We start from the raw sequence: 12,030 nt of genomic DNA on the forward strand, positions 1-12,030 counted from the left end.
TAAAGTGGTGATCCTAACTGACCTAAAACAGGGAATTTTTACTAGGATTAAATGTCAGGAATTGTGAAAAACTGGGTTTAAATGTGTTTGGCTAAGGTGTATGTAACTCTCCGACTTCAACTGTACATATAACTAGGAATAAAGTGACTAGGCAACAGGATAGATAAACAGTAGCAGCAGCATATGTGATGAGTCAAAAAAAGTTGGTGCAAAAACGGTCAATGGAGATAGTTAAAGAGTTACCCAAACAGCTACCGGCACTAACTATTTAGCAGACTTATGGCTTGGGGGTAGAATCTGTTGGTTCCACACTCAGCAGAGAGAACAGTCTAGTACTTGTTAATGAACAATGCACTGTAATTACTACATTAATTCACAAATTATGTGATTTGTTTTTACAACCTAGATTCAACAAATGATCGACGCAGGTTCATATTTTTGTACATAATTGTTCTTTATTGTTTTTTTCCCCCATTGTCAATAAAAAGGTCAAGGTTCAGTCCCATTAGTTAACATCATTACATATTTTCAATTTCAAAAAAAGAAAAGATAAAATTACAAATCATAACAAACATAGAATAGGTAAGTACAATATCCATGTATAAACCACTCCCACATGTTCTAACCCCACCCAGCATTTTCCCTATCCAAACTCTAGCACAAAACTCAAATCAATACTTTAGTTTCAGTAATAAAAAACAATCAATACCCCGGTTTAAAAAGCAGTATATAGTGCAATGCCTTGAGCTCTACTTTGACCTCTGGCATCACACACAAAGTTATATTCCCCACCCAAACATTTGCCCAGCAAAACACAAATAATAGACATGCATACAGTCGTCAAGGTATCGCTACCTCACTTTCATTATCACAAGGTCAAGAGAGACTATTCTCTATTCAGTCTCAAGTCTCAATGAACCACGGTATGAATTATTCCCCCTTATATTCAGACACCTTCTTTGCAAGAACCACCTAGGGTACAATAATGAAAACCGGAACAGATCTAGTCTCATCCTAGAACCCTGGCAAGTCTAGAACCCCGGTGAGCCTAGAACCCTGGCAAAGGAGGCTGAGGAACTTCCACCACCTTAGGTTGGGTGACACACAGCATACAGTGAAAATGGAATAGATCCTTGTTCAAAATGATCATGGAAAAACAGCCCACCTACAAAGTGCCACTTTCACCCAGGATGACTGTAGTGTTGTTCAGCATACACTAGCCTTTGTCCCTTCAATAGAGAGGTACTATTATAGACAGTAACTGCAGTATTCTATGACTAGATCATTCCTAGAGTCCTTGCTTCAGGTCTTTCTGGGGGGGGGGGTCAGTTAGTCAACAATACTAAAATAGACACATATGTACATATTATATTTAACTACACTTTGGATGCTTTGTACAATAGTCCTGAACTTAAGACCTGCTTATCATGCTTGCTTGTGCCGTCTGGTTGCTTGTGGACTGATGTGGTGGAACCTGCACCACACTAACAGTGAGAAGCTCGTTTACGGCTTGGATCAGACGTGAATAATTCGGTCACCATAGAAGAGCTCCTATACACCACAGATATCACACCATCAGTTCATGAAACTGGCATTCATGCTGGCTCCATCCATGTTATGGAACCTATTTACGATTCGACGTGTCAAACAGAGTTTGCGTAATGGCTCGACTCAATCCGTAGTGCTGGAGACCCGCGTTACAGCGCGATAGAAACGTCCAAGTAATGTTCCTGCGCTTGCGGAGACCGCATTCCCGGTAAACGCTGCATGTCGGCTCAAATCGGGAAATGACCTTCACATTTCAGCCGCGCTACAGCGCTGCACCTCGGTGATAAGGCTTGAATCAAGCCCCAACTCTGTGTCTATCTGTGGCTCTGCACTATAAAATGTTATTACTTTGAGAGAAAATGCATGAGCAAAGATTGAGGATAAGTGTGAATTAAGGAATGTGTAATCCTTTCAAAATCTCAGAAAGTCAGTAAAAGTGCTATATTTATAAGACGCTATAACACAATTTCTTTACCATCAGGAATAGAAAAGGTCTGTCGTCCTGTGTTTGATACAGATAAGTAGCAGCAAACCGAACAACCATTTCGTACATGTACGATGTAAAATAACATGTTACTTTGACAGAAAATGACAGTTTCGATGGCTTCGCGGACATCACCCACTGCAATTGGTCATCAGTCCTGCTCTCTCCATCCTCAAAACAGTAAACTGAACCATCTTCTCAAGAGCTACAGAGAAGACTGTTTCTAAAATGAAAACTAAAGAGATTTTCCAAAGATCCCTCAAACCTGTTTTGTTGTATAGGCTTGATTGATCTTCATTCACATTTGCAATCTATCAAGACAGACAGAGAGGTCTCCTTACAAAAACAAACTTGGTATTTTTTTTGGCTAGTATTTTCTAGCCTGATTCCAGATGTGTTTGTGACTACAAATCTATGTTCATCTAAGTCTCCACTACCCGTAGACACATTGGATAATATGGACGGGCAACAGTCAAACAAATAGTAAGATTAATACTGCAGTACATCTTCATTCCTTGCACTCACTCAGTTATCATAACCTTAAAACTAAGAAGTTAAAACACAAATTCACAGGAGAGAAGACTTCCTCATAACATGAGAAAGTCTTCTCTCCTGCGAGTCTGTTTTAACTTCGTAGCAAGCGGACAGAAAATAACTGCCATTTCAGAAATTATTATTTCTCAAATGACTCTCAAAAAGGCCAGTTCTCCCCCTCTGGGTTGGTGACAGCAAACCAGAGAGGGAGATGTCTCTTTTAAGAGCGACGGGGAGAAATACAAACAAAAGCAGACAGACAGCTGTCCACTGTAGACACAGGGAGGAGTGATGTCAACTCAGGTCCGTACAGATAGCATCTTCAACTCTTGAGTTGTACATACATACATTCAATGTAACTGTCAAAAGAAAGGAAACACTTTAGGAAATGAGGGATACAAAGTATTTTGAAAGCAGGTGCTTCCACACAGGTGTGGTTCCTGAGTTAATTAAGCAATTTAACATCCCATCGTGCTTAGAGTTGTATAAAAATGCCCAGTTGCCCATTATTTTGGCTAACATAGCAAGAAGAGATCTCAGTGACTTTGAAAGAGGGGTCTCAAAGAAGCATAGTTTTTTAAATGTAACTAGGCAAGTCAGTTAAGAACAAATCCTTATTTACAATGACGGCCTATCAAAAGATAAAAGGGCTCCTGCGGGGACGGGGGCTGGGATAAAAATAAATATTATTATATTGAACAAAACACATTTAAAAAGGGGTTGTGGTTGTGTGTTCCAGACACTTGTAGAATCTCGGCCAAGGCCCATTGAAGCTGTTCTGGCGGCTCGTGGTGGCCCAAGCCCTAATAAGACACGTTGTTGATGTTTCCTTTATTTCGTCAGTTACTTGTATGTACACAGAGAAGACAGTTTGTAGGTGCGCACACATATTCAGCCTCAGGAAGTCTCAAGGAACACGTACCCAAAGTCGGACAGTCGTGTCCATATCAAGAGGTCATTCATTTCCACGAGTCAACACACATACTCTCAACGCACTCACAGATTTACAGCATACTGGATGCTCCTCTTCAGGTACTGTAGGTTGATGACTTTGTACAGCTCCTTACAGACACACACACAGAGCTAAAACACACACAGACACACACACACCCTCTCCTCCTCTCTCAGGCGTGTGCTGCAGCCAGGTCTTGGTTGATGAAGCGTCGTAGTCTCTCCAGGTATTGGCTGTAGAGCTCTATGTCGTTGTGTCCCGCCCCCTCCACCCAAAGTGGCTCCACGGCCTTGGGACAGCGCTCAAACAGAGCCAGGCCGTGGGAGAAGTCGATCACCTCGTCCTCCGTCCCGTGGATGATCAGCACCGGGGATGGGATCTTAGACACCTTCTCTATGCTGCAATACATCGGTTATAATCAGTTAGTAAGCAGTCTACGAGACCTTGTCCTTGTTTCTGCGATTGCATTTGTGTATGATTGTTTTGTAATGTGGATTTTGGGTGAGGAGTCCAAATATCTATTTAATCCAAAAGACGTGTGCCTTCATGACAATTTATTTTGTTCTGGATCTAAATTAAGCATTCTAATAGTTTTTTTGTGTGCATGTGTGTCTTACTTGGGGAAGGCATCAAAGCAGTAGGTCTTCTTGGTGTCAGGGAAGGCCACCCTCATGCCAGAGGTGAGAGGGGAGTGGAGCACCACAGCAGCACACTCAAACCTGGACGCCAGGTCCACCGTGGGTACCGTGCCAATACTCTGCCCATACAGGATGATGTTCTCTGGGCTGATGCCATACCTGACACACACACGCACAGAGAGAGAGAAATGAGTAAACAAATACAGAGAGAACCAAAATAGGTCTACTTGTTTTTCCAACAAGCTCTCACAGTCTGACATCGGAATTAGACGTTCATCCATGTTTTTTAAACGTCAGGGTTAAGGTTAGGCATTAACTCCAAATGGTTAAGGTAAGGGTTAAGGTAGGTTTTAACAAGATTCTATCGCTGGATTCGAACTTGCAACATTTGGAATCAAATGCAGATGCTTACGCCCATCCGCTATCCCCTTCCTCAATGCTCAAGCAAAACCTACTTGAAGTGGCCAGTTTCCAAGTCATCTCTTAACATCCTCAGACATGGATGGATTTCGAATACTGACCTGTATCACGGGTGACCTGGCTGTGGTATTCACAGTGCTTGCTAAGGCTGTCCCCGACAAAAATAATATTGGTTGACCGAGAGTCATCTGTTATTTCGACCAATCGGATTGTTCGAAGAAAAATGTAAGTATATTTTTCCATATATAGACACATCCTATGTGTTTTAATCAAATCAACTATATGCTCGTCTGATGCTTTAAGCGCACTGCTTAATAAAATAATTAAGTCACACAGATGAATGAATAGAGGGAGTCCGACAGCAATTGATTTGATTGTGGCGGGCTCAGAAACTCAGATGACAAACTTGGACAGGGGGAATGTATGGTTGCTCAGGAGGTAACGGGGAAGTCAGATGTGTACCAAACAAGTGCTGTTAGATTACAATACCATTTATGGACCGTTTAGAACAATGTATACACTAAATAAATTAAAAACGTACCAGAGAGTCTGTTGTAAGGTTAATTTTGGGGGGAAAGCCTTTATTACAGCAAAGACTAAAAACAGACACATGCGTTCGTGAATGCAATCGCCGACATGGAACGATATATTTATTGTTTACACTTATTATTCAAAGGTCGCTTTGTCATTTTAATTTGAAACCTAAAAAAAAATATGCTCGATTGCATTTCAAATCATGAATGACTCGTATGCTGTGTGATGTCATGAACGAAAGAATGATTGACACAGTAGCCTACATAAGTATTGAAATATGGGCCTGAGTAAGTTATGGTATTAAGCCTAAACAGGAAGCGCTCTTAGGTCTACACCTTGATGGTGGGTATACAAGGCTGCTCTAATAAGCCCACTAATGATATTGACATCACTTAATATTATAATGATGATCATACTAGTAATAATAACAATAAGGTGATCAAGAAAATATCATTATAATAAATATTGTTTTTCTGGCAATTTGGAACAGTGTAAACAACGCTAAATAAATTAAGTAATGCCAGAGAGGCTGTTCTAATGAAAAAAAAGTGCAAAGCCTTTATTAGAGCATAGCAAAGACTAAAAACATACAAATTTGTGAAATTGTTTATCCGACATCTTGTGGTTGCGTGAGGCTCGGTGCTCACGGGATCAGTAGGCTATTAAAACAAACACTCAAACAGGCAACAGAAGCAGGATCTGTCTTACTTCTGTAGATATGGATGGTTTATAAAGCCAGGCACATTTAACAGTTAGGCTGTTGATTACAGACCTAATTTAGTTGGGGTTTCCTCTCTCCTCACTGTTCTTAGACAATTAAGTCAAGGGCTGTTTTCTCTTCTCACTCCATTGCTGCCTCCGCCACATTGTTCTCAACACCAATATGCTGGGTAACTTCGCTATTATCCGCATAGCAACATGGTCTAGGAAAAGGCGCCAATTCGACAGCGCACTGATGTTTCAGAACAGCGGACAGCGACCGCTACCCAACGTGGAAGAAAGCGCATTTGTAATAAAATTATATCATTTTTTTGTGTTGCACCATTGTTCTTACGTAATATAACCATATACAACTTCAGTAGCACGTCTTAGAGTGATGGACTGTGCCATCCCCACGGCCTCCACAATGGATTAGTCCACTCAGGCAGACGAGAATTAGACAGTTGTCTTATTCACCATGAAAAAAAGTGTTTCTTTTTGCTACTGCTCGACGAAAGAAATCTCAAATCTCAGACCAACAGCCTATCGACCAAACAATCGACAAAATGGGGTCAGCCCTAGTGTGTACAGCCTCAGCCCAGCACTATATAAGGAAGTTTCACACAATTTTGAGCTACAGTTTGATTCAGAGTTTGATTATTTGTTACATTGCATTTTTTGCTTCCCATTTGGTCCAGTTCATTTCACATTGCCAAATTCAAAAAAAAAAATCCTAAACAAAACCATATGTCCATGCAAGTCATTTGTTTATTTGACAAAAACGCTCACGTTAAATCCATCTACAGTACCTTCGGAAATTATTCAGACCACTTGACTTTTTCCACATTGTTAGGTTACAGCCTTATTCTAAAATTGATTACATCTTACATTTTTTCTCATCAATCTACACACAATACCCCATAATGACAAACCAGAAAACAGGTTGTAGAAAAAAACTAATATCAATATTACTCAGTACTTTGTTGAACCACCTTTGGCAGTGATTACAGCCTCGAGTCTTAGGTATGACGCGATAAGCTTGGCACACCTGTATTTGGGGAGTTTCACCCATTCTTCTCCGCATATCCTCTCAAGTTCTGTCAGGTTAGATGGGGAGTGTTGCTGCACAGCTATTTTCAGATCTCTTTGAGATGTTTGTTTGGGTTCATCCAGACTCTGGCTGGGCAAATCAAGAACATTCAGAGACTTGTCCCGAAGCCACTCCTGCCTTGTCTTGACTGTGCTTAGGGTCGTTGTCCTGTTGGAAGGTGAACCTTCGCCCCAGTCTGAGGTCCTGAGCGCTCTGGAGCAGGTTCGTCAAGGATCTCTCTGTACTTTGCTCCGTTCATTTTTCAGTCGATCCTGACTAGTCTCCCAGTCCCTGCCACTGAAAGATGTCCCCACAACATGATGCTGCCACCACCATGCTTCACAATAGAGATGGTGCCAGGTTTCCTCCAGACGTGACGCTTGGCATTTAGGCCAAATAGTTCAATCTTGGTTTCATCAGACCAGAGAATCTTGTTTCTCATGGTCTGAGAGACTTTAAGTGCCTTTTGGCAAACTCCAAGCGGACTGTTGTGCCTTTTACTGAGGAGTGGTTTCCGTCTGGCCACTCTACCATAAAGGCCCGATTGGTGGAGTGCTGCAGAGATGGTTGTCCTTCTGGAAGGTTCTCCCATCTCCACAGAGGAACTCTGGAGCTCTGTCAGAGTGACCATTGCGTTCTTGGTCACCTCCCTGATCAAGGCCCTTCTCCCCCAATTGCTCAGTTTGGTCGGGCGACCAGTTCAATTAAGAGTCTTGGTGGTTCTAAACTTCTTCCATTTAAGAATAATGGAGGCCACTGTGTTCTTGGGGACCTTCAATGCTGCAGACATTTTTTGGTACCCTTCCCCAGATCTGTGTCGCGACACAATCCTGTCTCTGAGCTCTACGGACAATTACTTCGACCTCATGGCTTGGTTTTTGCTCTGACATGCACTGTCAACTGTGGGACCTTATATAGACAGGTGTGTGCCTTTCCAAATCATGTCCAATCAATTGAATTTACCACAAGTTGTAGAAACATCTCAAGGATGATCAATGGAAACAAGATGCACCTGAGCTCAATTTCAATTCTCATAGCGAAGGGTCTGAATATTTATGTAAATAAGGTATTTCTATTTCTGCTAAAAACTTGTTTTTGCTTCATCATTATGGGGTATTGTGTGTAGATTGCTTAGTATTTTTAATATATTTTTTCATCCATTTTAGAATAAGGCTGTAACATAACAAAATTTGGAAAAAGTCAAGGGCTCTGAGTACTTTCCAAAGGCACTGTATGTTTATCCTGAACCATCACTTGTGAGACCCAATCTTCATATTACTTACGCTTTGGTCTTCCAACAACATGTGGGATGAAACAGCGCAAAAGCCCCTCTAACTGCGGCGTGAACAGGCTATATTCAATAGCCTATCCCTGGGATAGTCGCCGTCTCCCCTAATCTACATATACTCACAGAATGTTTCAGAGATATCAAGTCATGATGCTGCAGGCTGCATTTCATAAAACGCTCGCAGTGAAACAACCAATAATAGTGTGCGACTCTGTTTCCTTTCCGTTGTTTGGTCCGGACTGCGTTCTCACCTGCAGCGAACCGCATTATGGTACGAATTGAAACGGACCAAGACCACCCTTTTTGAGCAAACCACAGTGTGTTGTTTAGTGCGCTCCGGAGTACGGGTAGTGTGTTCACACCAGTCCAAACGAACAAAATTAAAGGAGAAAACGCAACAGAGTTTGGAAAAAAACACTCCAAACAAATTCGGTGTGAAAGACCCCTAATTCAGCTGATCAAAGGTCTTGATGATTAGTTGACGAGCAGGTGTGGCTGTGGCTGTGTGTGTGTGTGTGTGTGTGTGTGTGTGTGTGTGTGTGTGTGTGTGTGTGTGTGTAACAGCTGTTTACCGGGAGCGTAGGGCGTGCCAGGCAGCGTCTATGTCAGCGTAGAGGTTCTTCTCTGAGGGTTTGCCAGTGCTGACACCATAGCCAGAGTAGTCGTAGGAGAAGATGTTACAGTTGATACGCGTGCCCAGGCCAATGTAGAAGCTACTCATCTGACCCAAGTCTACTGCATTACCATGGGAGAATAGCAATGTGAACCTAGGAGAGAAGGAGATGGGGGGAGGGAGGGAGAAGGAGGGTGAGAAGGTGTTGGGGAGAAGGAGGGTGAGAAGGTGATGGGAGGGAGGGAGGGAGGGAGAAGGTGATGGGAGGGAGGGAGGGAGAAGGTGATGGGAGGGAGGGAGGGAGAAGGTGATGGGAGGGAGGGAGGGAGAAGGTGATGGGAGGGAGGGAGGGAGAAGGTGATGGGAGGGAGGGAGGGAGAAGGTGATGGGAGGGAGGGAGGGAGGGAGGGAGGGAGGGAGGGAGGGAGGGAGGGAGGGAGGGAGAAGGTGATGGGAGGGAGGGAGGGAGGGAGGGAGGGAGAGGAGGAAATGAAAAAAAGGTACAATTTAAGAGAACGTAAAATAGAAGGGTGATGTACTGTACAATAGAACCATAGAATTTAATAGAACACTATCATACTTAATGCATTTCTATAAATAGAACAACCTGCACAGATGTCTATTTTTAGGGATAGACACTATGCACAGAGAGAAACAAATGCCATCTCTTTGAAAATAAACAAGAGAAATGTCACAGCCCACCAATTGATTAACACTGTTCTAAATTTTTCTTCCTCCCCTCCACTCACTCACTCACCTGGCATTGGGGGCACAGCGGATGTACATGCAGCCCACCCTGTTCCCCCGGCTAGACCTTGTCAGGAACACGTCCGTCATGTCCAGCTCTCTCTGAGTGTACTGGAACTCTGCCCTCTCTGTCAGGTGGAGCTTCCACCTGCCCTCTCCTCCTCCCCCTCCTCTGTCTCCCCCTCCGCCACCCAGCCGGGAGCGCAGGCCCGGAGCCCCCAGAGAGGGGGGTGCACCCCCAGGCGTGGTCCCGGCTGCTGCCGCAGCTGTAGCCTCTGGGTCTGGCAGCATTGAGTAGGTGGGCTCTGGAGGGAGGAAGGCCAGCTTGGCTGCAATGCGGCTGGGGCAAGGAGGGCAGCAGAACAGGCAGCATAGCTCTCTAATGGACAGGCCGTTCATCTTCTACTGGGGGGGGAGAGGGGAAAGTGTGTGTGGGGGGGGGGGGGGGTGAGTGTACTAAACAGCTTGCCTAGCCGTATAAATGACACACTGATGGATGAAGCATCTGATGGTGAAGAGAAAATATTCTACCTGTATTAAAGTTCCTCAGGGACTTGGAATGAGATGGCACAAAGGTGCCAACACCACTTGATCAGGTCACTCAGCAGGCTGGATCAGTGGGCAAAAAGAGTACAATGAAGACACAGTACAGACCTGCTCAGTTGGCTAGCTTACTACCACATTATTCTGTAAGGTGGGACAATCAAAGTGAGATTTGAACCAGTGACCCTGTGGATACATGTTATACGTTCTGACCTCAGTCTTGGCTGAGACGTTGTATGCCAGCCTTGCATACATAGGAAGCCGTAGCTACTATTTAGTTAACAATGCAATACAATTTCAGATTTCACAAGCTAACGTTAACTTTAGTAGCTCATTTACAATGTCCTAAAAATGCACATATTGTGTGTATTCACGTTAACTAGCAAGCCACAGCTACCAGGAAAGGAAAGATAATATCTAGGTAATTTTAACTTCGATATCATACTGCATATTATGGTGAATCACTCAGTAACACTGATGTTCAATAATGAGGATAGTTAAAGCTAGTTAACGTTAGCTAACTAGCGAATTAGCTTGATAAACTAGCTATATTGATTGTGATGTACCCTAGCTAACCCTGCTAGATAGATACCGGTACATAGAGTTAACGTTATGTGTCGGAAAATATAGCTTGGGAAACGAGACGATATTTAGCCAGCTAAATCTGTGGCTAATGTTAATGCAATAACGTTAGCTAGTTATCGGTAAATAACTTGCTAGGTGGTGTAGCTAATGCTAGTTGGTTAAGCTAGCTAGCTATGTCAAAACATCAATTAGCTAGCTAACGTTAGCTAGCTTAAGGTTGATTTACCTCTTCACGATGGGTTTGCGGACAAGATAAAATATTCCTGTCTATCAAAAAAGAGCTGCACAATACCTCGAAAATTCTTCTTGAGCCCTGACATGGGTAATGTACTATGTATAATTTGATATGTGTCTGTCATTTGTAGATTGGCTAGATAAATATCATGACAACTACTTATTTTTTCCACAACCCTGGCCGACTAAACCCGGAAGTGACGGAGAAGAGGGCGTAGCCCATTGCATTCATTTAGCGCTTACAATGTTACATTTCACAAACTTGTCGTTTTCACTGATTACATTGTGATACTATATATTTGCACTGGAAAAGAGCATACCGTGTGTGTGTGCGTGGGAATTGTCCTTGTTTTACTATCCTTGTGGGACTGTTGGGGTTAGAAAAACAAGGAACATTTTCCCTAATGTGGTATTTTCCCACATCCCCATGAGGATAATGGCTATTTTAAGATCAGGGGTTAGAGTTAGGGTTAGAATTATGGTTAGTGTAAGGGTAAGGGGTTATAGTTAGGGTCAGGGTTAGGAATTAGGTGTGAGCGAGAGGGTAAGAACCTTAGGTTTGGTCAGTGTGTTTCCTCTGGGACCTTAATTAGAGAGGGACGGGTCAAAAAGTATAAAACTGCCCCTTTTTGCCTAGAAGGGTTCAGTATTTGTCAAAATTGACTTTTGTAGCAGGTTTAGAACACACACAGCAGGTTAGGAGAATTAGGTTAAGGTTAGGAAAATGTTTAGGGTTAGCTAAAGTGCACAAAAAGATATCTGCTTTTGACTTCAAATTTAAAAGCTGTTTCCCATCTAGATATGTGAGTGTGGATCAGAGCATTTTATCCGAAGTGTGTGGTGTCATTGCTTTGCTGTGTCTGTTGGAGAACTATGGCTGTGTTTACACAGCCACCCAAATAACCCAATTGTGTTTTTTCCATATCCAATCTTTTCTTCTGACTATCAACACTCAGTTTTATATGTGACCGACCCACTATCAAATGTGCACATTCACACTGATGTAGCCTCTGAAGCGCCGTTTAAGACGCTCATTTCCTGTCACTGTTCCTTTACATTTTGGGGTGGTCGTTATACTAATGAAGGGTCATGTGTAACAAACAAAAAACACTTCAGAACAA

The 12,030-nt window shown here is 42.9% G+C and overlaps 1 protein-coding gene across 4 annotated transcripts; it reads right to left on the reverse strand.

Annotated features, from left to right (window-relative positions):
* Positions 1-429: 429 nt before the first annotated feature.
* On the reverse strand, positions 430-11,123 carry LOC139559589 (alpha/beta hydrolase domain-containing protein 17A-like). Of its 4 annotated transcripts, none has more exons than XM_071375709.1 (6): positions 10,968-11,123; positions 10,079-10,156; positions 9,558-9,949; positions 8,760-8,954; positions 4,136-4,315; positions 430-3,916 (listed from the first exon to the last, which is right to left on the reverse strand). In XM_071375709.1, exons 3-6 carry the CDS (start codon positions 9,944-9,946, stop codon positions 3,691-3,693), a joined length of 990 nt encoding a protein of 329 aa, XP_071231810.1. In that variant the 5' UTR covers positions 9,947-9,949; positions 10,079-10,156; positions 10,968-11,123; the 3' UTR covers positions 430-3,690. The 4 variants fall into 4 exon arrangements, with proteins under 4 accessions (XP_071231810.1, XP_071231811.1, XP_071231809.1 ...); XM_071375710.1 differs by having other exon boundaries at positions 9,558-9,952; XM_071375708.1 differs by having other exon boundaries at positions 9,558-9,952; positions 10,902-11,116.
* Positions 11,124-12,030: the final 907 nt, after the last annotated feature.

This window comes from Salvelinus alpinus, chromosome 30 (assembly GCF_045679555.1).
Source record: "Salvelinus alpinus chromosome 30, SLU_Salpinus.1, whole genome shotgun sequence".
NCBI classification, from domain to species: domain Eukaryota; kingdom Metazoa; phylum Chordata; class Actinopteri; order Salmoniformes; family Salmonidae; genus Salvelinus; species Salvelinus alpinus.

Coding starts and splice junctions, on each gene's coding strand:
- LOC139559589 (XM_071375709.1), bottom strand. CDS start 9,946: ATGAACGGCCTGTCCATTAGAGAGCTATGCTGCCTGTTCTGCTGCCCT. Junction 8,955..9,557: donor CGCTGTGCCCCCAATGCCAG/GTGAGTGAGTGA, acceptor CTTCTCTCCTAG/GTTCACATTGCTATTCTCCC. Junction 3,917..4,135: donor TGCTTTGATGCCTTCCCCAA/GTAAGACACACA, acceptor GATGTATTGCAG/CATAGAGAAGGTGTCTAAGA.